Raw genomic sequence first — 24093 nt, 5'->3', positions numbered from 1 at the left:
GAACAAAGCATTGGAAATGAAGCGGACGCTGCACTCAGCATGGAGACCTCAATCTTCCGGACAAACTAAGAGAATGAACTGCAGCCTAAAAACATTCATTGCCCAGTTGTGTCAAGAGGCTCCATTGAAAAGGACTCAGGTACTTAGCATAGCACTGCTCCCTGTAAGTGGGATTAAAATAAGTCCCTGTGAAACTGTCTCTAGGAGACCCTTTGCAGCTAATCTGTCTCAGGCCACCAAAGTGCCCCCAGATAGGGAGTTGGCTATTAAGAATCATGTTGCTGACTTCAGAGAAACTCCTTTTTTTTTTTTTTTTTTTTTTTTTGAGACGGAGTCTTGCTCTGTCGCCCAGGCTGGAGTGCAGTGGCCGGATCTCAGCTCACTGCAAGCTCCGCCTCCCGGGTTTACACCATTCTCCTGCCTCAGCCTCCTGAGTAGCTGGGACTATAGGCACCCGCCACCTCACCCAGCTAGTTTTTTTGTATTTTTTTAGTAGAGATGGGGTTTCACCGTGTTAGCCAGGATGGTCTCGATCTCCTGACCTCGTGATCCGCCCATCTCGGCCTCCCAAAGTGCTGGGATTACAGGCGTGAGCCACCATGCCCGGCCAGGACAAACTCTTAATGTTTTGCATAAGTTTGCTTCCAACAGGGATGCGGTGAATTCCACAGACACCTGCCACCCACTCCTACCTGGCAATCAAGTACTGCTGAGGAAATGGAAGGAAGCCGTGACGGGAGAAATGGAAGGGCCCTACCACGTGCTCCTTCCCGTGGGCGCAGCGCTGAAGCTGGCAGGCATCAATCCTTGGGTCCATCACATGCGAGTGCAAAGACCCCTGCTGGCCGAGAGCCCTGCAGCAGAGGAGTCTCCCACCATGGCTGGGAAGCAGAGCCCCTAAAAGGCCTGACGTTTCCGTTCAGAAAACACTAGGACTTTCTCTTCTAGCGCTCTGTCTTGCGATGCCTCTCATCATTCCTGCTCTTACCTCGCATCTTCCCTTACACTGGGCACAGAACTATGCACATAACCTGCAGCCAGCCTCCTGCAGGGTCTGTGGCCTTTCCAGCACCTCAGGGTTGCCTTGGCGGGGGTCGCCCATCCAGGGGAAGGACTGGATTTACCGGCCAACCTTTCTGGGAAATCTAAAATCTCGGACTGGGTCACAAATGGCAGGAGTAACCAGGGCAAATGTCTCAGAGTGGCCCATAAACAAAACTTTAGAAGGCCCAGGGCACACAAGGCCATTCTCAGTAAACAAAACAAGGGATGATGCAATGGTTTTCACTATGCCCTTGCCGAGTCTGAAGGTGGATGTCCAGGCTATTATACCACAAAATGTCCGGTATAAAGACGGCTTGCTTCGAATTTGGAATGGATTTATTTGACTAACGGCCTCCACCGGACATTGAAACCAAGTAGCCCCCTTATGCTGCAAACACCAGAACCCCTCCTTTGACCACTGGCTTTAAAGTAACTCGAATCCTGGGATGGATTCCGCCACACATTGACCATCGGCCTAACATAACTCGGATCGTGGCATGGATTCCGCTGCACGTATTAGAGCGCTCCAACAAAGAGATCCGAGTTTTCGCTTGTGTTTTGTTTTTTGGTTTTTTTTGAGACGGAGTCTCTGTCGCCCAGGTTGGAGTGCAGTGGAGCGATCTCGGCTCACTGCAACCTCTGCCTCCCAGGTTCAAGCGCTTCTCCAGCCTCAGCCTCCCGAGTAGCTGAAATTACAGGTGCCTGACACCACACCCGGATAATTTTTATATTGTTTTAATAGAGACAGGGTTTCACCATATTGGCCAGGCTGGTCTTCAACTCCTGACCTCAAGTGATCTGCCCGCCTCGGCCTCCCAAAGTGCTGGGATTACACACGTGAGCCACTGCACCCGGCACACAACAAAGATTTGTTTGCCACTGACTGGTCCCAATGACCTGGCCTACACTGGTATGCCCCTGAAGGAACCCAGTGGCTTTGTGGCACCATTTTATGGCCATGGCTGCCCTCGGGCACGGTGAGACGCTGCACTCTAGGCCTCCTATGGGCACAGGGACCCTGGTAAAAACCATCCAAAATCCAGCCCAATCCCCCACCTAAGCGTAACAGATGGACCAGGTCAGTCTTTCACAGGGACAGTGAAAGACTGCATCTGGCTGCAATCTTTACGCCCTCAACAGGCTTAGAAATGGTCATACGGCACCCAGAGGCTAATTTTCCTCAGCGAGCCTTAAACGACAGTCTCCAAAGTGTTTCCCGTGAGAATGCTGAAATGCACCCTAGGTGGAAAGCTACCTTGCAAAATCAAACGGCCCTAGACATTCTAACAGCGGCCGGGGGGACCTGTGCTCTCATCAGAACCGAATGTTGCATGTATGTACCTGACAATTCCGGGAATATTTCTCTGGCATTAAAGGGACAATCCCGGGAATATTTCTCCGGCATTAAAGGCTCTGCATCCACAGATGCAGGTCATCCCCAGCCCTAGGCTATCAGTGAATGGCCGGATCGCATCGTGGCTTAGCGGAGGGTCTTCCTAGGGGCTGAGCATCCTTTGCACAGCAGGCCATCCTTGCAGGCACCGGCATCATTTACGTCGCGGAATGTATTGCTGTTGCATATTGTTCCAAAACATCCCTCCAGCTCATACTATTTCAGCAGGTGCTGCCTCTAGGCCCCCGAAACAGAGAGTACTACTAGGAACAAATCAACCTCCTTCACTCCAACACTGCATTCGGTGCCCCGTAACAACGACCTCCTATCAGCAGGAAATAGCCAGAAAGACTATAATGCCCCATGCCCCCATGATTCTCATAATAAATACATATACAAGCATGATAGCAATCATGCAAAATCTTTTTTTTTTTTTTTTTTTTTTTTTGAGACGGAGCCTCGCTCTGTCACCCAGGCTGGAGTGCAGTGGCCAGATCTCAGCTCACTGCAAGCTCTGCCTCCCGGGTTCACGCCATTCTCCTGCCTCAGCCTCCCGAGTAGCTGGGACTACAGGCGCCCGCCACCTCGCCCGGCTAGATTTTTGTATTTTTTAGTAGAAACAGGGTTTCACCATATTAGCCAGGATGGTCTCGATCTCCTGACCTCGTGATCCGCCCGTCTTGGCCTCCCAAAGTGCTGGGATTACAGGCTTGAGCCACCGCACCCGGCCAATTATGCATAATTCGACAGTGGGGACTGCGGCAGGCCAGGTCTCACTAGCGGCTGAATAGGCTGGCCTCCATGACAACCGTCTCAGCACTGACTGAGTGGTGAAGTTAAAGATTAAAAGCTGAAAGAGCCAACGCCCTTCAACAAAGGCTAGAATGTAACAAAAGCCCACCAAGAGTTTTGCCCAGGCCCTTCCTGGGCCTTGAAGCATGACAAGATAATGAAGGAATTCTTAACGGGACCCGTTTGGGATTAAACAAGTTTTATTGGGGTCTAAAGGACCTCCCCAAACTTCCATGATTCAGCAGGAGATGAGATAAGGGTAATCACCCCAGCACCTGGACCCCCCTAAATTAAGTACATTTCCTGAGGCACCAGAGGAAGGTCTTCAGGACTCAGGCCTTCATTATACATTAGCAGAAGTTCATCACTTCTGTCTTTAGATGAATGCACACGTCCACGTAGACATACAGCTTCGAAGGTATACAAGCTCTGGAAAACTGCAATTTTGAGTTGGTCTGGTACTATTTTCCCGGCCTTCTCCCTGTACCCGGTGACAGAAGCAAACTCTCTAGTTTCCCAGCTCGTCTGCATCTCATTACTGGGCGGAGAGAATAAGGAGAGAATAAGCATGCGGCCCTCAGTTGAGTCCGGGGACACGGTGACTCACGATAGGCTCTGGCCCCAGATGCTGTGCTGGGGAAGGAGCGGGAGGGGGCGGGAGGGGAACAGGGACACCCTGTACCCTGCGGACACAGCCACCACGGGTCCTCTTGCAGGCTGAGAGGCTGTCCCCTGCCTTTGGGACCGGGTGCCTGCCTCCAGTGAGGGCACAGCAGGTCCCTTTGTCCACAGATCCAGGAAGCGGCCACAAGGGAGTGGGTGATCTTCCCATGGTGGACAGGGCACCAGCCTCAGGGCCTTTGGCTGCATGCCCAGTGGGCACAGGATGTGTGTGGACGGGCCAGGGAGTGGGCCGCCCCGCGGGGCTGGAAGCCGCAGGGCAGCAGGGTATAAAGGGGGTGGGCCAAGGGCCGAGGCATCCACGGCAAGGATGGCTCTGCTTCTGCTGAGCCTGGGGCTGAGCGTCGTCGCGGCCCAGGAGTTCAATCCCCGCGCCGTTGTGCAGAGGAACTACAACATGGCCAGGGTGCGTCTGCGTTGGGGTGTGTGGGGAAGGGGCCAGGCTTCAAGGAAACGGTCCTCCCCCAGCCTGGGGTCTCTGACCTGTGACCACGGCGGCGGGTCCAAGGGGAGCCCACCTCTCCTCCCCAGGCTGTGACAGCAGCCTGGGGAGGGCAGGGGTTACTCCAGGAGGGTCAGGCTGGGGAGGCCTGGGAGGGCAGGGGTTACTCTGGGAGGGTTGGGTGGGGGAGGCCTGGGAGGGTGACTGGGGTCCTGAAAGGTTAGAAGGGGCCCTGGGAGGGCAGAGGGGAAACCTGGAGAGTGGAGTGGTGGCCAGCAGGGAGATTGGGGCCCTAAAAGGACAGAGGGGTTCCTAGAAGTAGAAGGGAGACCTGGGGAAAAGAGGGGGACTTGGTGGGAGAGGGTGGAGAGAAGGGCCTTGAGAGGACAGAGGGGAACCTAGGGGGGCAGAGGAGAGACCTGGGGCGGGCAGAGGGGGCCCTGGAAGGGCAGAGGCATTCTGTGAGCAGAGGGGGGACCTTGGGGGCAAAGGGGGGATATGGGGACAGACGGGAGACCTGGGGGGCAGAGAGGGCCCTGGAAGGGCGGAGGGGATCTGGCTGGGAGCCCTGGGAGGGAAGACTGTGGTCGCTAAGCATGCCCAGGGCTATCCCGCGGCCCCCACCCACTGGAACTCTTTGTCTTCAGGTTTCGGGGGTCTGGTATTCTATTTTCATGGCCTCAGATGACCTGAATCGGATTAAAGAAAACGGGGACTTGAGGGTCTTCGTCCGGAATATAGAACATTTGAAGAACAGCAGCCTAAAATTTGATTTCGAATTCATGTGCGTGTTGCCCATCTCAGCTGGCATCAGGAAGACCCATGCCCCTGCCACCCCAACGCATACTCTCACTCTTGCACACACAGGCTCACACACTCACTGACTCACACTCTGGCGAGAGCCTGAGCCTCTACGTGTGATCCCTGGGGGCGGGGTGAGGCGGGAGCAGGGACATGGTCGACCTGGCGCCATGCTCTCCCCAAACATGGAGATGAAATCGCCCCCCTTCTGGGGCTGGGGTGAGGCTCAAGGAGATGAGGGTGTTGGGTGGGCTGCAGCAGGGCCCAGCCCAAGAACTCAGGGCTGTGGAATGAGGCCCGGGCACTGGGAGGGGGAGCCTGTGTCCTGGAGGAGGGGTGCACTCTGCCATCGCACATCCAGGGGGCTGGAGCTCCACTCCCGGCCTCTTCCTGGCTGGCTTCCAGGGTGCAGGGGGAGTGTGTGGCCGTGGTTGTGGTCTGCGAGAAGACAGAGAAGAGTGGGGAATACACCATCAACTGTAAGTGGAAGCCAGGCTCCTCCTGGCCTGACAGCCGGGGGTCCCCTTTCTCCAGGGCCTGGGCCATATTCCGGTGAGCACTGACTCTGGGGATTTTAGTTAAGCCTCCAACAGCTTGACCCTAAACTGGGGGGACCCATCCTGGCACCAACTCCAGGGGGGCTCCTGGCCCAGGGAAAGCAGGGAGGCAGCTGTGTCTTGCTGGGCTCTGGGGGACGGGCCCACTGAGGGACCACCAGGGTCTGCAACCCGATGACAAGGAGGGAGGGGGCTGTGCCGCTGCCGCCCACGCCCTGTGCAGGGGTCTCCGCTGGGCAAGCACCCTGGGCACCTCCCTTCCCCCCTCAAAGGCCACTTGACCTGGCATCCTCGCTTGTGGCCACACAGCACACCTGCCACAGGACCCTGAGGGTGGCGGGGCCTGGCCATGCTGAGCCATGTCTCCATGCAGATGAGGGCGAGAACACGGTGGCCGTCTCAGAGACTGACTACAGGCTGTTCATCACCTTCCACCTCCAGAACTTCAGGAACGGGACCAAGACCCACGTGCTGGCGCTCTACGGTACCTCCGCTGCTCGCCTCTGACTCCCTCGGGGACCCCACTGCCTCTGAAATCTGGCCCAGCCCTGGGCGGAGGGTCTCGCTGTGGTCCTGGGCTTTGAAGAGGTGGTTCCCAATGGCCATTCCTTCCCACAGACACACCGTTAGGGTGCTGGGTGCTTCAGTCTGTCACCTCCCACCTCACTTGGCACAAAGCCCCCTCTGGTCAGGGCGTGACCCCTGCCCAGCCTCAGCACTGCCTGAGCACCCCCAGCAAGGCCCACCTTCACACAGAACCAACTCTGTCCCCAGCACGGGTCCCGCAGCTGGCACCCTCCTTCCTGAGCAGATTTGAAGAAACCTGCAAAAAATACGGACTTGGCCCACAAAACATCGTCGACTTGACCAACGAAGGTCGGCCCCGCTGCTCCCAGACCGAGCAGGAGCCGGGACAGGGTGGGGATGGGAGGTGCTCCTGCCGGGTCCCTGTCCCTGCACTGAGAGCCCCCTCTGTCCTTCCAGATCACTGCTACTCCAAGCGTTAGAGGAGCCCGTCCAGGCCTCCCCTGCGTGAGCTGCAACTCAGGAGGGGCAGGGGGCTGGATGGGGAGAGCTTGGGGCCAACATCAGAGGCTGGGGGTCCCAGCTCAGGAGGTGCCCACCCCTCCCCGCCGTCTGGGAACCGAACACAAGGCGCTTGGTGAAAGATGCTGTGAAAAGCATCCTGGAGTCAGGGCAGTGATGGGGCCTTTCAGGGTGGTAGGGTCTGAGCAGGAAGTGAGATGGGGCCCTGTGTGAGTCTCCAGGGGCTGCTGTCACCACACATGGGTAACCAGGACAATCAGGATTTACTTTCTCACAGCCTGGAGCCCGAGATCTGTAACCGGAGGTCTGCAAGGTGTGCTCCATCCGCAGGCTCCTGGGGAGGGTCCTTCCTGCCTCTTCTGGCTGCTGGGGGCTCCAGGCATCCCTGGCTTGTGGCTGTGTCGTTTCAGCCTCTGCCTCTGTCTGTGTCTCCTCTTTTGTCTCTTCTAAGGATACGTGTCATTGGATTTAGGGCCCATCTTCATCCAGAATGATCTCCTCCTGTCAAGATACTTAACTTCACACCTGCAAAGACCCTTTCTCATCAGATGTGCTTCACAGGCTCCAGGAACTAGGATAGGAGCATGTCCTTGGAGAGTCACCACTCAGGCCACCACAGGCTCCTTCTCCGAGCTGCCCCTCCCTTCTCAGAAATGGTCCCGGCCCAGTAAAAACCTCCAGGGCCCCTTCCCTTCCCAGACCCTGAGCCTCCCGGAGACATGCCTCTAAAGGCACCTCTGCATTTCTGCATGAGGGTCCCTGAGGGTAAAGGAGTGGATGTACCTGTGATGCGTGGTGGCCCCAAGATGTGGGTGAGACAGCAACTGGCAACCAAGGCCCTACGCCTGCTCTCTCCGCCCTTCCCCTCCTTGTCCCTCCCCTCTCTGCTCCTCCCCTCCCTGCTCCTCCCCTCCCTGGGTTCAGCCACTGCCTCCGGGGGAAGAGGATGAACAATGTCACAGCGGAGGCAGGTGCCTGCGCCCCCCTCCATGTTTTGGTGAATAAAAGGGAGGTACCAGCCAATCTGCGGTGATTTTGTGGGTTAAAAGTGATTGTTGGCTGGGCATCTGTCAGAGAGATGTGAAAACGACTGCATATGTATGATGCTCTCAGAATCACAAAACCGCAGAGGGGCGCACACGTCGGTGATTTCCGGAGGTTACAAATGGGAAGTAGGAATTCAGCCAGAAGGGGGCACCAAGAGGGGCCCTGGTGACGATGGACCATCCTGCACTGTGACCCTGGTGGTGGACACACGACGCTGCACGTGCAGCAGAAATGCGGCTCTGTCTGAGGAGCCGCTGGCCCTGCCCCCCGCCCAGGGGAGAGAACATTTTGCAGCCCGAGACCCAGAAGCATCTGTGCTGGGGGCGTGCGCTGGGCGGCCCCAACTCTGGCGTCTGTGTGAACTCTGCAAGAGGGTCATCCTGCGGGTCATGGTCCCAGGTGCTCAGGAAGAACCTGCCCCCAGAGTCAGTGCCTGCTTGTAAAGGAGCTAAGTGGAGCTGTCTTAGGATGGGGGTCCTGATGCCACCCCCCACCCCACCTCCATTGGGAATTCCAGGCTGTAAGGTGAGGCTGGGTTGAGCTTTAGTGCCTGCTGTATGGGTGCCAGGCCTGGGGAAGGAACAGCTCCATTGGGATGGGAGGGAGTGGGAGGCACCTGGCATTCCCACGGCTGCCCAGCTTCCGGCCCCCTGTCTGGATCTGGGCCCAGCCTGCTGAGCCGCAGCGGTAACACGCGAGAAGCTGCCCACTCGGCGGGGCCTGTTGGTGCAGAAAGCTGGCCTTGGAAGAGCAGAGCCAAGGCTGCCAGAAAGGGGTGCTGGGAGGCCACTGTCCATTGGTGCAGGAGGAGCCTCTGGACCCCAGAGGAGGCCTGGGCATGGGGGTGGATGTGGACATAGGCAGAAGCCTTTAGCCCCATCCCGGAAGGTGGCAAAAAGGGGAGCTGAGCCAGAGCTGAGCGTCCCCAGCACCCACCCCACCATCAGCTGCTCAGGCTGGCCCTGGCCTCAGACTCCTGCAGCCCCAACCCCAGGGGCCTCTGGTGGACAAAGAAACAGGGCGGTGGGCAGGGCATGAAAGAACCACCAAGAGACCACCCTCATTGTTGGCATTCGGGGCAGCACTCAGTCACACACAGGTCTAGTGAGGCCGGGTGCAGTGGCTCACGCCTGTAATCCCAGCACTTTGGGACGCCGAGGCGGGTGGCTCACCTGAGCTCAGGAGTTGGAGACCAGTCTGGCCAACATGGTAAAACCCCATCTCTACAAACAATACAAAAATTAGCCGGGTGTGCTGGCGGGCACCTGTAATCCTAGCTACTTGGGGGGCTGAGGCAGGAGAATCGCTTAAACCTGGGAGACAGAAGTTGCAGTGAGCCAAAATCATGCCATCACACTCCAGCCTGGGCAACAAGAGTGAAACTCCATCTCAAATAAATGAATTAATTAATTAATTTAATTAAATGTATTCAGACCCTGACTCCTCCTCACCCTCCACTGCTCCCTCCTGGTCCAAGCGCACCCTTCTTTCCCAGAAGAAGGAGGAGCACCCCTCAAGCTGGTCTTGCACTTCCATGCTGCATCCCAGGCTATTCTCCCCCATCAGCCAAACTGTCCCTGTTGAAACAGAAGTCAATGTTCTGCTTGCTGTGATACAGAGAAGCTCCGAGCAGACCCCTCCCGCTATACACACAGATAATAGCTAGGAAGTTTGAATCAAATATAAACAACTTTCGGGCTGGACACGGTGACTCACACCTGTAATTCCAGCACTTTGGGAGGCTGAGATAGGCTGATCACAGGTTAGGAGATCGAGACCATCCTGGCTAACGTGGTGAAACCCTGTCTCTATTAAAAATACAAAAAAATCAGCCAGGCATGGTGGTGGGCGCCTATAGTCCCAGCTACTTGGGAGGTTGAGGCATGAACCCGGGAGGCAGAGTTTGCAGTGAGCAGAGATCGTGCCACTGCACTCCAGCCTGGGCGACAGCAGGAGACTCTGTCTCAAAGAAAAAAAAAAAAAAAACCTTTCTAAAGGTACTCAAGTGTGGAGGAAGGTTGACTCTCATGACATCTACAATGAACCTGCTTTCAAAGATGGCCCCATTCTGAGGTGCTGGGGGTTAGGACATCAACATGCATTTTGGGTACTTGGGGAGCACCACTCAGTCACAACACCCTTCAATCACCATCCCTGCTCTGACAACCCCTGGGGCTCATCTCATGGGTGGGGACACCTGTGGCACAATTTGCCCTCATCATCTGGAGCCCAGAATCCCCTACCCTCCACCCCCCAACCCCAGTGCTCAGTCCCAGGCTCTCTCTGTTCAGGGCCTGTGTCCCCCTAGCTGTGTTCCAGGAGGGTTCCCCAAGGTGACTGCTATGGTTTAACTGTGTCTCCACCCAAATCTCATCTTGAATTCCCACGTATTGTGGGAGGGACCTGGCGGGAGGTAACTGAACCATGGGAGCAGGTCTTTCCCTTGCTGCTCTTGTGATAGTGAGTAAATCTCATGAGATCTGGTGGTTGTAAAAAGAGGAGTTTCCCTGCACAGGCTCTCTCTCTCTTTGCCTGCTGCCATCCCTGTAACACCTGACTTGCTCCTCCTTGCTTCCTGCCATGATTGTGAGGTTTCCCCAGTCACATGGAACTGTAAGTCCAATTAAATCTCTTTGTTTTGTAAACTGCTCAGTCTCGGGTATGTCTTTATCAGCAGCACGAAAATGGACAACAGTAACCAACACACAGGCCCAGGAAGTTGGTCCAGCCCAAGATTGGCTGTTGATTTTGGAAACCGGCTTTGTGGGAGCATAACATTTTGGTGTCCAAAGCCACAGAGAAAGAACGCACTGGCTCACATTTCCCAGGATGAAGCCCCTTCCCTGAGTCAGGGACACCCAGGGACACCTCACCAGGCACCCTGACCACACAGCTATATAGACAGGCCAGGGCCCAGCATCCCCGCAGCCAGCGAGTCCCCAGTTGTCCCTCTGCCCCCACTGCCCGTGCCTGGGGATGCAGCTGTGGGCCTGGCACTGGCTGGTGGCCTCCGAGTTCATGGGCTGTTCTCCCAAGAGCAGGCATCAGACCTGTCACAGGTGAGACAGTACCCCCTGAGGGGCTCCTGGGGGCTCCCAGGAAGAAGGGCCAGGGACCAGGCTGGCAGAATCCCGCACCTCCCAGACTCAGATGTTCATTCCTAAGGCCCACGGGAGGAACACACTGGCCACCCTCAGGCAGATGGGCATCTAGCCCACAGCCCTGGGGGGTCCTCCAGGCAGCCCACCTGCCCACTCCTACTCATGCTGCGCACGGAGATGGACCTGGACCCGGCTGACGTGGTCTGTGTCCCCACCCAAATCTTGAATTGCAGTCCCCATAATCCCCCGAGTCGTGGGAGGGACCCGGTGGGAGGTAATGGAATCACGGGGGTGGGGACCCTCATGCTGTTCTCGTGATAGTGAGTTCTCATGAGATCTGATGGTTTTTTAAGAGGTTCTCTCCCACTTTGCTCTGCATTTTTCCTTGCTGCTGCCACCATGTGAAGAAGGATGAGTTTCCTTCCCCTTCCACCACGATTTGTCAGTTTCCTGAGGCCTCTCTCCAGCCAACGCTGAACTATGAGTCAATTAAGCCTCTCCTTGATAAATCACCCAGTCCTGGGCAGTTCTTTATAGCAGCATGAGCAGGGACTGATACACCTGCCCACCTTGCCCCTCACCTCAGGGAACCAGGCACGACCCCAGTGTGGACGCCTGGAAAGGATGTGGCTCCCCGGAGGGCAGGTGAGCACGGGCGTCTCGGAGCTGGGGGCCTCCTGCACCTCCTGGGTGAAGAGATTCAGAGACAGCTGAGGGCAGGCAGGGGGAGGGCACCCCACTGCTGTCTGCACACTGATTCCCACTGCCAGCCCCAAAACCTGTCGGTGGAGACCCTTCAGATAGGCATCAGAGTTCACTTCTGGGGCCTCCCTGGACCCCACCTCCCACCCCACCCTCATGTGACCCAGCACCTCCCCCAAATCGCCTCAACGGTCCAAGGTGTGCCATCCTCTCCTCGGGCCTCCTCTTCCAAGGAGCCCCTGGGCATTAAGGAGCACTGAGGCTGCTCATCCACTGTGGGCCAAGGAGAGATACACACAAGCCATGACCTGGGTGCCAGGGACCACTGTAAGGACAGCTGATGAGGGTCGAAAGAAAAGGCCAGAGAAGTTCAGGAGTCAGGAAGATTCTGGAAGTTTCTGGAAAGAAAGGGGGGCGAGGGCCTCGTGCCGGGCGGGGACAGAGACCTGCTCAAGGAATGGCTACCCCCAACTCCCACCTGCTCCTTTTACCCCAGGAGCAACCACGGCCAGGCTCCTACCAGGCCCTGGCAGGCCATGTCGGATGCACAGCTGGGGAGAGGAGACGGCTTCCAGTGACATCCCAGACACCCCCCTCCAGGTCCCCTGGGCTGCCACCATCACAGCCCGAAGGAAAGGGGCCAGACCCTGGCACAGCCAGCCTAGGGGAGTGCCGGAAGCCTCCAACCCTCCCAGGATGCAACAAAAAGACCAAAAGAAACAGACTGTCCACACTCCCATGACATGAGGGAGAGACCACAGGACAGCAGAAGCTGGGGCAGGGTGGACCCCTGCAGCTCCAAGCTCCTTCTCCCACTCCTGGGACAGGCATTGCTAATTAATCGCTGTTCTCACCTCACAAGCCAGGCTGGGCCTCAGGGTCATTCTGAACATGGGTGACGCTTGTCTGCCCTGAGATGGGGCCCTGTCCCTCGCCTGCCAGCACCTGTCTACAGTGAGGCCTCTGACTTTGAAGCCCAGTTGTGGAGGGGAGCCTGGCAGAGCTGGCAAGGCGAGGCCTGTCCATCTGCTCCAAGAAGCCAGTGCTGCTTCTGCCCTGAGGCCCCTCCTGCCTCGTAGACCAGAAGCTCACAGCAGCAGGGCCGGGTGCTGGCCTCGGCCCCAGGGCAGCTCATGCTCAGTCACCTCCCTGCTAGGCTCAGGGCGGAATCAGAGCACAAGCTCATTGTCTCCACCCCCAACTCCTAGAGGCAATGGGCATGGGGTGGACGGGAGCACACACGGGGCTGCTGAGCAGGACCTCGGAGGCCAGCAATATCCCACCCTCCTGAGAGGTCACCGGCCTGTACTTGAGATGCACACGCACACCAGCACAAGCGGGTATACACACACATGTACACCCACACACAATTTACACATGCACACACACCAACAAAGTGCATACACAGGCATGCACGCCAACACATATGGGTGTAGAAACACATGCATATGTGCACATACCAAACACAGCAGATACATGCACACAGTGCAAACACAGGCATGCACACCAGTAGTCACAAGCATGCACGCATGCCCACACACGGGAGCACAAACGCATGCATACACACCCACACAGTGCACATACATGCACATGCACCAGTACAGTGCACACACGCATACTGCCAACAGTGCACACATGCACACACCAGTGCACCCATACGTTCACACGAGAGCACAAATACATGCAAACACACCAACACAGCACACACACAATGCACACAGGCCAACAGTGCACAAACATGCATGCACACCACAGTGCAGACATAACATACATGCACACTACAGTACACACACATGCAGACACCAACACTGTACACATACATGCACACTAAGTGCACACTACAAACATGCACACACCAACACCTAGCACAAGCACCCGTGCACACACACCAATGCAGTTTGCACAGTGCAAACACATGCATACCAACACATGGGAACAGAAACACACAGCAACACAGCACACAAACGTGCACGCATGGCAACAGTGCAAACATGGACACATACCAACACAGGACACATACAGATGCACAGCAACACATGGGCTCACACACACCCGAGTACCAGCATGAAGCTGTGTATACCCATGGACACACGTGTGCACACACATGCACACACGGTAATATAGTCTGGATGTCTCCTCCAAGTCTCATGTCAAAATGTGATTCCCAGTGTTGGAGGTGGGGCCTGGTGCGAGATGACTGGATCATGGTGGCAGGTCCCTCACGAATAGCTTAGTGCCAGCCCCTTGGTGATGAGTGAGTCCTCAGTCAGTTCATGTGAGATCTGGTTGTTGAAGAGTTTGGGACCTCCCTCCTCTCTCTTGCTTCCACTTTCTTCTCTTTTTTTTTTTTTTTTTGAGACGGCGTCTCGCTCTGTCGCCCAGGCTGGAGTGCAGTGGCGCAATCTCGGCTCACTGCAAGCTCCGCTCCCAGGGTTCATGCCATTCTCCTGCCTCAGCCTCCCCTGTAGCCGGAACTACAGGTGCCCGCCACCACACCCAGCTAATTTTTTTTTTTTGTAGTTTTAGTAGAGACGGGGGTTTCACCGTGTTAGCCAGGATGGTCTCGATCTCCTGACCTCATGATCCGCCCACCTCAGCCTCCCAAAGTGCTGGGATTACAGGCGTGAGCCACCGCGCCCGGCCGCTTCCACTCTTTCTATGTGATGTGCTTGCTCCCACTCTTTCTATGTGATGTGCTTGCTCCCACTTTGCCTTCTGCCATGATTGGAAGTTTCCTGAGGACTCCGCAGGAGAAGGTACTACGCTTCCTGTACAGCCTGCAGAACCATGAGCCAACTAAATCTCTTTTCTTCCTCAACCACCCAGTCTCAGGTACTGCTTTACAGTAGTGCAGTAGTGAACACAATAGTCTTCTAGGAGACACACTTGAAATCTGGCAGCCTGAGTCGAACCCTAATGAGCAGGACACGGAAAAGCAGCCTCATGCTCCCGGCTGGGCCCCGACCACCACTCTGTCCACCAGAGATCTGAAGACTCCTCCGCCTCTGCCCCAGGGTCTCAGCAACACGTGCTGTCAGTGCCTGGTGCCACAGTGTCCCGAGGATGCTGCTCTGCAGCTGACAGCCACGTCTCAGGCATCCAGCTGGACCTGGACCTCCTTCCAAGGGACCATGGTGGGTGCTGAGAGCTGGTCCTGATGGCCTTGGGCCCCTCACCAAAGCCCCCTACCCTCTTCTCCTCTGGGGTCTGCCCACCACCCACAGCCTGGTGTTTGCATGGCACTTGTTCCCTGGAGCCTCCTAGCCTCCTGCCCACGGCAGGCGCTCCTCAGCCTCTGTCTGAATGACTCAGAGGAATGAATGGAACATTCTGGCTGGCTGCGGGGGCGGCTGCATGCAAGCACAGGGCTGTAGCCTGGTGGGGCTCTGAGCCCACGCTCAAACCTGTTTCTTCTACCTAGGGCACAGAGACTGCGCTGGCCCCTGGAACACTGCCCTGGCCGGCGGAGGGGTCACATGGGACCTGGAGCCAGTGTCTCCAGAGGGGGATAGCAGGGTGAGCTTGATCATCTGGGGTCGGAGACCAGCACCACCTGTGCTGTGGCTGAAAAGCAGGGGAGCACCTAAGCATCATCTAAAGAGCTCGGCTCCTCCTCTAAGTAACGTGCCCCCACCCCCGAAGTAACCCAGCCCCACTCCAGATCTCAGGGTGTAGGGCTGGGAACAGGACCAGACACGAAGGCCAGGTGACCTCTGCCCAGGGTCCCCATTCCCCACGCACGGTGAGTGCAGAGGCGACCAGCAGTAGAGGTGGAATCCAGCCCATCCCTTGGAGCCCCCCGGGCTGGGAGAGGACAGCAGGCTTTTCCGAAAGGACTCCCCTCCCTGCAGCTCTGAGTGGCAGCCACCAGGAAAAGCAGCTCACACAGCAACCTCTAGGCAGCAAGACCGTGAAGCTACATCGCCTCCAGGGAGCAGGACCCAGAGCGCCCCTACCCCAGGGCACCAGGACTGGGTTATTCTGGGATTTCGCAGTGCTGAGAACTTTGCAAAACAAAATCCCCGGCAGCTGCCTGCACGCTGAACGGAGGTGGCGCAATCTGCCCAATGAATCGGACTAATTACACAGAAGCCACACGGGTTTTGCTTCCTCCAGGAAAACTGCTTTCTCTCTTTAATATTCAGTATTCTCTTGTCACAGCCTGTAAGCCTTGCTCAAATTAGGGTGCAGCTGCAACCCAAACCCAAAATAAAATGCCCAAGCAGGCGACAGGGACACACGCGGCTCCAGATCCACCGGCCCTGCCTGCCCCCTCTCCACAGCCCGGCCGCTAGCAGGCAAAGAAGTCTGGGAAGATGCTTTCCACCTCGTCTTTCAGGGCCAGGCCTGCACAGTCCACATCCAGGCTCCAGGGCTCCAGAGGGCTGTCCTGGAGCTCCTGGAAGCCAGGCTCAGGGTCCCCTAGGAAGCCTGGCTCTCCCTGATCCAGTGGACTGCTCTCAGCTGGAGCCCATGCAGGGCCACTGCCTCCTCGGCCCTCCAGGGACCCTGGAAGCAAACAGGACACGTCGGCAGGGCAGGCAGGTGCTCTGGGAGCCTGAGGCAGACAGGTGGGGTCAGAGGAGCAGAGCTCCCACCTCAGCCCATCTGCCCTGCTCTGTCCCTGCTGCGCAGAGGCTGTGATGAAGTAGGTGAGTTTATACCTGGCGGCCCCAGACCCAGGACACCTGTTGGACAAGAACCAGGAAGGGACTCCCCAACACTAAATCCTAAATGGAATGGACACACGCCATATCACAGGGCCATACACCTTTGCCGGCCAGCACGGGCTAGACCAGGGGCCTCACCGACACGTGGTCGAGGAGAATACAGGGCTCCACACACCGCCAGCTCTCACGCAGGGTCGTCCACATCACGTTCACTCACTCTCTCACATATTACCTATGACACTCAATGCTAGACACTTCCCAATAGCTAAGTACCAACGGAGGAGAAAACGGGGGCTCACAGACCCTGGGACCCCGCGTCACACATGCTGGGCCTGAGTCCCAATTCCCCGGCTCATGTCAGGTGCTGATGCAGGGGGACCAGCCCAGGACCCAGGGCCCCACTCACCTGGCCACCAGCTGGGACCGGCAGTCAGCAGGAAGGACGGCCCATCCTCCACATCAGACCCCAACACAGACCTGAGGAAGGGCAAGAAGACCTTCCTTAGTGGCCACAAGTGGACCCAGGCCTTGAAGCTCAAGGAAACATTTGGGTCCCAAGTCCTGCAAAGGCAGCTTGAAATGCAAAGATCTAGACGCCTCTCCTGATGGGCTCCACCCTGCCCAGTGGGGAGAAGTGCAGAAGCCACCGCCGCTGAGGACACCAGTCAGCGGCTCTCCCAGGTCCCAATCCGTCCTGCAGAGCATCTCTGCCGGTTTCTCTCCAGCCGCAGTCTCGCTCATCTTGTCCCCTCCCTCCCCCTCCCCTCCCCCTCCCACACCCCAGCTGGTATGTGCTCAGGAAACACAAACTCATTTTACTATCAGCCAAAACAAATGACAATTAGGAAGACAAAAGTGTTTCCAGAAACACACATTAGAAAGCCACACGGCAAGGCTCGCTGGTCCTGTCCTGGGCCGTGGCCTTGGCCTCCCTCCCACAGGCACAGAGGAAGCAGGGACGGAAGCTTCCAGATGCCAAGAAAGGGGGCCTAGGCAGGACTGGAAGGTGGGGCAGGCTCACACACACATGCTCGCTCACGCACGCACAGGCGTGCATACCGCCTGGGCACTCACCTGGCCTCCTGCACAGGCATGGGGGCCTCCTCAGCTGGCTCCCCCAGAGGTACAGCCCCCACGGCCAGGGGCCCAGCCTGGCCCAGCCAGCCAGGGGCCTCCCCACTCATCATAGGCAAGGTCTGCTGCTGCGAGAACGGAGGCCAGGACAGGGGTGGCCTCACAGCCTTAGGAAGACTCGGGCCTGGGGGCCACGGCACCAGGCTGGAAGGTTCTGGGAGAGAAGTCAGATGCGGGTCAACCTTCCCTGCCCGGCCGCACAGGCTTCCCCCGAGGACCTTGCAACTCAAGGGTTCAGTCCACTAATACTGACGGAGTACCTGCCCTGCTGCCTGCACCCTGCAGCAGGGAGACGCGAGAGGAAGCTCAGAAGTGGGTGGCAGAAGGTTAAACGGGGAGAAGACGAACACTCAGAGGTGGGGTGCCCAACACCTGGGGGCCGAGGGCTTCCTAGAGTAGGTGCTGGCTTGGCCAGCTGCAAGGGGCTTGGATCTGGGGGCCCTCTCAGCGCTGCCTCCCGGATCTCGAGCTCTACCCTCAGACCTGCTCCCTCCCCACGTGCCTGGCTGATGGGTTTCTGGAGTGCCCTGATGGCCCCAGCTCTGCCACCAGCCCTGCCACCAGCCCTGCCAACCGCATGACTGCTCCCGGCCACAGCCTCACTCACGGGGAGCCAAAAGGCACAGCCCTGCCTCTCATGGCACCTGGCGACTTCCAGACACTGGCACCGTGGGGGCTGAGGGGAACTCGGTCATCAGAGACGCCCTGCAGGGCCACCCACAGAGGGACCAGAGCTCAGCTGTGGGTGGCATTAGGGACAAAGGCCCCGGGTGGCAGCGGGAACAGCTGGGAGGCCTCGGGCCCCAGGCTCACCCCAATTACAGTTCCTGCCATGGGCAAGCAGCATAGGTGGAGGAGCAGATGAGGTACCCTGGGGAAAATAGATCTCTGGCAGCATCCAAAACACACCAGCCACAGGCGGGTAGAGGAAGCAGGTCCGCAAAGCTGGACGGAGCAGCCAGGATGGGGCCGAGTCACTCCGCATTCCCACAGTTCCCACAGACCCAGAGACCCAGGAAAAGGACCAAGTCCCTCTACGTCCCCACCCTTCCCACGGACCCAGGGAGTGACGAGGACGGGGACAAGTCCCTCTATATCCCCCACGCTTCCTGCAGACCCAGGTACCCATGGAGTGACCAGGATGGGGCCAAGTCACTCTACGTCCCCATGCTTCCCAACAAATCCAGGGACCCAGGGAGGAGGAGGTCAGGCCCTCCCTTCCCTGGAGCACAGGGAGATCCCAGGAGGAGACAGGACAGAGGGAACAGCCCCAGGGTGGCCTCTGGCCGGGACTCTCCCTTCCTCGAGCCACACTTCCTCCCTCCCGAGAGCACACATCCTCCTTCACACAAAAAGAAGGCACAGCCCGGGGGCCTTGAATCTAGCTCAGCCCTCAACACGTGGGTTTCTCACCAACACAAGAGCCTGGGAAAACTTCGAATTCCCGTTTGCAAACAGCCCCCGCTGTTCTTAGGACTAAAGCACAGTCTGGCCGGGCTCCCCAGGACAAGGGCACCCCCCCACACACACACACCCAGGACTCACCTGAGAAAGGGGGCGGCCCACCCCGCACCTGGCACAGCCCCGACAGCACCTCACACTTGTCTGTGCCCAGGGACGTGCAGCTCGGAGGGTCCCAATGCCTGGAGGACGCAAGGACGTGGGGCAGGGGCTCTGGGCCGGCCGATGCCGAATCCCGGGACCAAGGACGTTCCAGAAACGCCTTCACATCTGGAGTTCTAAAAGGAGCAACGTGATGAAAATCCTGGGTCTACCCCCAGCCCCCTGGAAAGCTGACCCACCTACCTACCTCAGGAGCAGAGGGCTGGACCGATCCCCAGAACACCCCAGGCACCACCTACCACCAAGCCAGCCTCTGCCCGGGGGCCCTGGGCCAGCCAAGCTCCACAGCCACCTGCCCAATTTCCCTCTGCCCAACTCCCCTGGTTCTAGATTCTTCCACAGCTAATTAGCCACCAGCCCCATGCCCCAGCTCACTGTGGGGTAAAATGGGTACATTTAAACAAAAGATGCAGATAGTCCTTTAACCTGGGGAGCTGCCATTCTGAAAAGAATCAAATTATCTTGACTTCAGAAAACTCCATTCCTGAAGCTGCACATGGGGTGGACTGTGACACCTCACTGACCACCTGCAAACCCCCCCCCACACAGGAGCAAAAGAGACTCCTCCCGGGCACCTCCCACCTCCACGCCAGCCCAGGCCCTCGATTCTGCTGACCGCGGTCCCCTTCCTGTAGCTCGCCTGTGTTGGTCACCTCACGCCTGGCCACCTGAGTCGGCAGGGCCCTGGGCAGGTCACCACCTGCGGAGGCCAAACCGGGCCTCCAGGCCACACCCTCCCAAGGACATGCCAGGGGCTTTGGGTCTGCTGCTCCCAGGGTCACCCAGCCCTGCAGAGCAGCCCCAGGAGACACTAACCGAGTCCCGCCAGACGTTCCCGTCCCAGAGTCTGGCACGCCTGCTGGAATCTGACTCGACAGCGTCAACTGTAAGACGTCCTCCTGCAATGAGTGCCACATTTCCTTGGAAGAAGCAAGAATCTGAAATTTAAATAAACAAGTAAAACAAAGACAGAGAGTCAACTGGGAAACCCAAGAAACTATGGCTAAACTGCTACCCTGGGGCCTGGAGGATCACTATGAGCTCGGTCCCTGCTTGCGACTTGGGGGCAAGGGTACAGGCTGACAACGAGACTGAGGTTCCAACCCAGAAAGACCCCACCATTCCTGAATCAGGCTGTGCATACCTAGGGCCTCACTGCAAATGCTGGGACCCCTGACCTCACAGATGACAACACAGTTTCACTCCCCAAGCAGGTCCTCAACCCCAGCACTCACGGGGTCAGCCAGAGCCCCCAGGGCCTTGGAGAGGAGACAGGAGCCTCTCTTGGGGACGTGCAGAGAAATGATCTAGGGGGTGCTCAGCCAGGGAGGATCAGGGGACCCCAACTCTCCCCCAAATTGGCACAGAGCATCTGCATAACCCATCACTGAACAGGACTCAGCGGCACATGAGGACTGGAAGGGAAGACTTGCTCCTTTCCAGGGAGGGAATAAAAACAGGTAAGATTTGAATGAATCAGGAAGGGCCCTGCTGAAAACGTGGCCTGCTCTAGTCATGGAGGCCGAGGGGGCTGAGGGAGACAGGGGACGCACTGCCTGCAGGGTGGTGAAATGTCCCATCACCATGATGCCAGAGAACTGATGGCGACTACCCTTACAACTCACAGCATGCTGCTCCTGGCTGGGCCCCAGGGCGCTGGCAAGTCGCAGAAACTGCACAGACATCTCCAGGACTGAGGCCATGTCCTCTCGCCGGCCATCAAACTGGGGCAGCAGGGCCCGCAAACGCTCACAGCTCAACGAGATCCGCTTCCTGGTTCCGGTCAAGAAACAAACATCTCCGGAAGCATCTCTGGGTCCTCCCGGCCTCCCCCAGAAGGGACAGCAACCGCTAGAACCTACCCGAGAGACCCTGGGGGCTTGCCAGGCAGACGGGGTTACAAGACAACTGAGAGCCGCCCCGGGGCAGAGTGGGCTAGCTGTCCCCGTGGTCTTAAGCCCCAAGATCCACATCAGATCACAGCCTGGGCCTGACCCCTGGGCCCTGGTGACAGGCTGTCCAGTCCAGGCCCAAACCATGGCTGCTTTGTGGTGTGGAGAGGACAGGGACGGTCACAGGTGCACAGCCTCACCAGCCCAAGGCTTCAGGGCAAAGAGGGGCTGCAGGATGTCCCCCAACGTGGCTTTTCTGGTTTACTTGGAGATGTGCAGTCTGTCCTTCCACTGGGCACAGGCCACGAGCCCCTCCCGGCTGCCTGACACCTGGTGGCAGCCACAAACCTAATCTCACCCGTTTCACCCCTTTACAGCGCCCCGACCTCTGGGAGGCACTGCCACTCACCTGCGCTCCCTCTCGCTGATCACGTTCCGCCGAAGGCAGGAGCTGGGACCCTCGGCCACCGTAGGGGCCTTGGGCTGGCCCGAGCTCTGGGCCGAGCCCTCGCAGCAGGAGAGAGCACCAGACACGGAGGAGCCGCTGCCGAGAAAGCCAAGAACAACAGGTCCTCAGAACCCCAGAAAAGGCCACCGGGAGTCCCAGATGCCAGAACGGGGGTCTTCGGGATGCGGTGGAGGCCCAGACCTGGGTCACGTAGGGACACGACCCGGGCCTCTCTGCACCCCTTCCCCTCCCCCAGGGTCCAGGGCTCTGCCCCAGGAGGGCCAAGAAGAGTGGAGCCCGGCGACTTGCGGAAGCACCCCTGGGTACAGCGCTTGGGCCCCCACACCCTTGGCCCCCAGCCCAATTCCTCACTTGCATCCCCTGACGGCGGGGACTCCGGAGACCTCCGGGTCGGGCTCGGAGCACCAGGACGCCATGAACTCGCAGCTGCGGAGCGAACCCACGTGCACGGCCCCTTCCGCAGACAGCCCCGCCCCCTCACGTGTGCTCTGCCCACCTGCCACGTGCTTTCCACCCAGCCCGCCTCCACCCCCACTCGCCGTCCGCCCCCATAGCGCATGCGCTCTGGCCCTCCCCACGCATCCAGCCCGGGGCCCATGTGACACGCGTTCCTGCAAAGGTGCTGGAAAGGGACTCGGAGGATCCACCCACTCCATGCCCCCTCGGTACGCCAGGGAAAGGGCCCCAGCCCAGGTGGCCCTGCCTCCGCCCTTAGCTTCCTGGGGGTCGCCTTGGTTCCTACTTATGCGAGGGCCTCGTCACCCCTGGGCACTTTGGAGAGGCCGGCCCTGCCCTTAGGAGCCCAGCCCCTGGTGGGAGTGGGCGGGCGGGCTGGGCTGAGCCGTTTAGCCCAGGCCTGGGGGACACAGGGACAGGGAAGGGTACCCGCCTGCCCCCCAGTCGCCCACGCCTGCCTTTTCCCGCAAATCTAGTGCCCTTGCGGGTACTGCGCCTCAGGATGGGTCACCATCCACCCTGCTGGGTCGCCCAGAGCCAGGGGTATCTTGTCCCCACCCCCCGGCCACCATCGTCCGCGCTCTTCCTCCTGCTCAGCACCGCCGGGCACCCTCAGAGCCGTCTGTCCCTTCCCCTGGCCCTGTCCAGGCACCGCCCCCGCTTCGTGCCCTGGGGCCCTAGCTCGGCCCCTCATGCTATCAGCAGGTTTCTGCGGCGTCGCGGGGGTCCTCCCCATCCAAACCCAGAAAGCTCTGGCGCCAGGTCTCTTTTCACTTCCTGGCTGAATTCAAGGAGCCGCCCTGCGCTGGGCTTGAGTCCTCCGGTAAGTACTTTTGGGGGGATGACAGAGGGAAGGGGGAGGTGGAGACTCTTCCTCTTTCACGGAGGTGGGGGTGGCCCTCAGGGAAGCAGAAGGGACAAGGGTGGGGGGTGAGGCTGGACTGTCAGGAGGACATCCCTGGTTGGGTTGGTGCTGAGGTCCATAGTTAGAGAAGGTGGAGTGGATGGCTGGGCTCATGCTGAGGTCCGTAGCTAGAGGAGATAGGGTGGGTGGCAAGGGCTCTTTTCCTGAGAGGGGCGGCAAGAAGGAGCCCGGGCAGGTGCCAACACATAGGGGGCATCTGCCCCGGGTGCCCCAATCTCCTGTGGAGAAGAGGTGGCTCTGGGCCTCAGGCTGACATCCTGAACTTTGGACCAAAGATGGGCAAAGAGTGTTTGGAGCAGAGGGAGGTTGTGTAATATAAGGTGGTCTCTCCATCCCTGCTCAGCTCAGCCACCGCTGCAGGTCAGACATGGAGGACCGGGTTGGAGAGGAGGGCAAAAGCTCTCGGGGACCTGGGCCTTCTCCCAGCCCTGCCCCTGGCCAGGGAGGGCTGGATGGGCTGGCGATCTGGGGCTCCTCAGTGGCAGAGGGGGCCAAGTTTTTGTTTCCCTAAAGCCCTCGGAATGTCATCAAATCTGCCAGTCTCCTGCCGCTGACAACACGTGTAATTACTGCTAATTAATCACAGATGCAGAAGGTGCGGACTCTGGCGATTTTTCTGAGTTCCCCAGGCAGGAGGGTGATAGAAAGGCTACCATCTTGCCCTGGCTGCACCTGCCCGGGGGTGGTGGGACCCCAGCAGCAGCACCAGCTTCTTTAGGGACCTGAGGAAAACCCCCCGAGATGCCCACGAGCTGTGTGGTGGGGGCACAGGCTGAACCTCTGCTGGGGGCTTAGGAGCATCCTAGACCTCAGTGTTCCCCACCCCCACCCCAAAAGCATCCGTGTTCAGCTGGCTGCCTCCTAGAGAAGCAGGGAAGGACACTCCAGAGAGACACTGGGGAGGCCAGGGACCACGAAGTACATGCCACGCGCCCTCCCAATGGACCTGGCCCTCCCCCTGCCCCTCGTGGGCACAGTCCTGGCTTAGTGAGGGACCTGGTCCGCACCGCAAACCAGCAAAGCTCTGGGGACAGAAATCGCAGTTCTCCAGAGCTCTGTGTGAGGCCATCTGAGCCAGGGTGACGCATGTGCAACAGTGTGAGCACGTGCACGGGAAAGGGGGCCTGCAGGGGGACCCTCTGCTTCCCAGTCGTTGGGCTGCAGCATCTTAAGTTGGGACCCCTCCTTACCCGTCTAAAGGTGTTATGCGTGCCGTGTGGGTGAGAGCACAGGGCGGGATGCCCTCATCCCTGTCCCCCAGGCCAAGCCCAGGTTGTGGTGCCCACGGACAGATGCTGCAGCCTGCGGGGGGGGGGG

The 24093-nt window shown here is 58.5% G+C and overlaps 2 protein-coding genes across 3 annotated transcripts; one reads left to right on the top strand and one right to left on the bottom strand.

Annotated features, from left to right (window-relative positions):
* The first annotated feature begins 4220 nt into the window (after positions 1-4220).
* Positions 4221-6717, top strand: LCN9 (lipocalin 9). Its single transcript, XM_023227587.1, has 6 exons — positions 4221-4316; positions 5000-5136; positions 5559-5632; positions 6084-6194; positions 6530-6586; positions 6695-6717. Exons 1-6 carry the CDS (start codon positions 4221-4223, stop codon positions 6715-6717), a joined length of 498 nt encoding a protein of 165 aa, XP_023083355.1.
* Positions 6718-15461: 8744 nt separating this feature from the next.
* SOHLH1 (spermatogenesis and oogenesis specific basic helix-loop-helix 1) lies at positions 15462-21866 on the bottom strand. 2 transcript variants are annotated; one of them, XM_023227725.1, is made up of 9 exons: positions 21747-21866; positions 21336-21470; positions 20660-20807; positions 19851-19972; positions 18957-19150; positions 17352-17565; positions 16684-16754; positions 16272-16337; positions 15462-16116 (listed from the first exon to the last, which is right to left on the bottom strand). In XM_023227725.1, exons 1-9 carry the CDS (start codon positions 21809-21811, stop codon positions 15899-15901), a joined length of 1233 nt encoding a protein of 410 aa, XP_023083493.1. In that variant the 5' UTR covers positions 21812-21866; the 3' UTR covers positions 15462-15898. The 2 variants fall into 2 exon arrangements, with proteins under 2 accessions (XP_023083493.1, XP_023083494.1); XM_023227726.2 differs by lacking the exon at positions 16272-16337.
* Between the last annotated feature and the right edge of the window lie 2227 nt (positions 21867-24093).

Source organism: Piliocolobus tephrosceles, chromosome 14 (genome assembly GCF_002776525.5).
Source record: "Piliocolobus tephrosceles isolate RC106 chromosome 14, ASM277652v3, whole genome shotgun sequence".
Lineage (NCBI taxonomy): Eukaryota > Metazoa > Chordata > Mammalia > Primates > Cercopithecidae > Piliocolobus > Piliocolobus tephrosceles.
The sequence above is the reverse complement of the archived record's forward strand: the minus strand, read 5'-3'. Positions and strand labels throughout refer to the sequence as shown.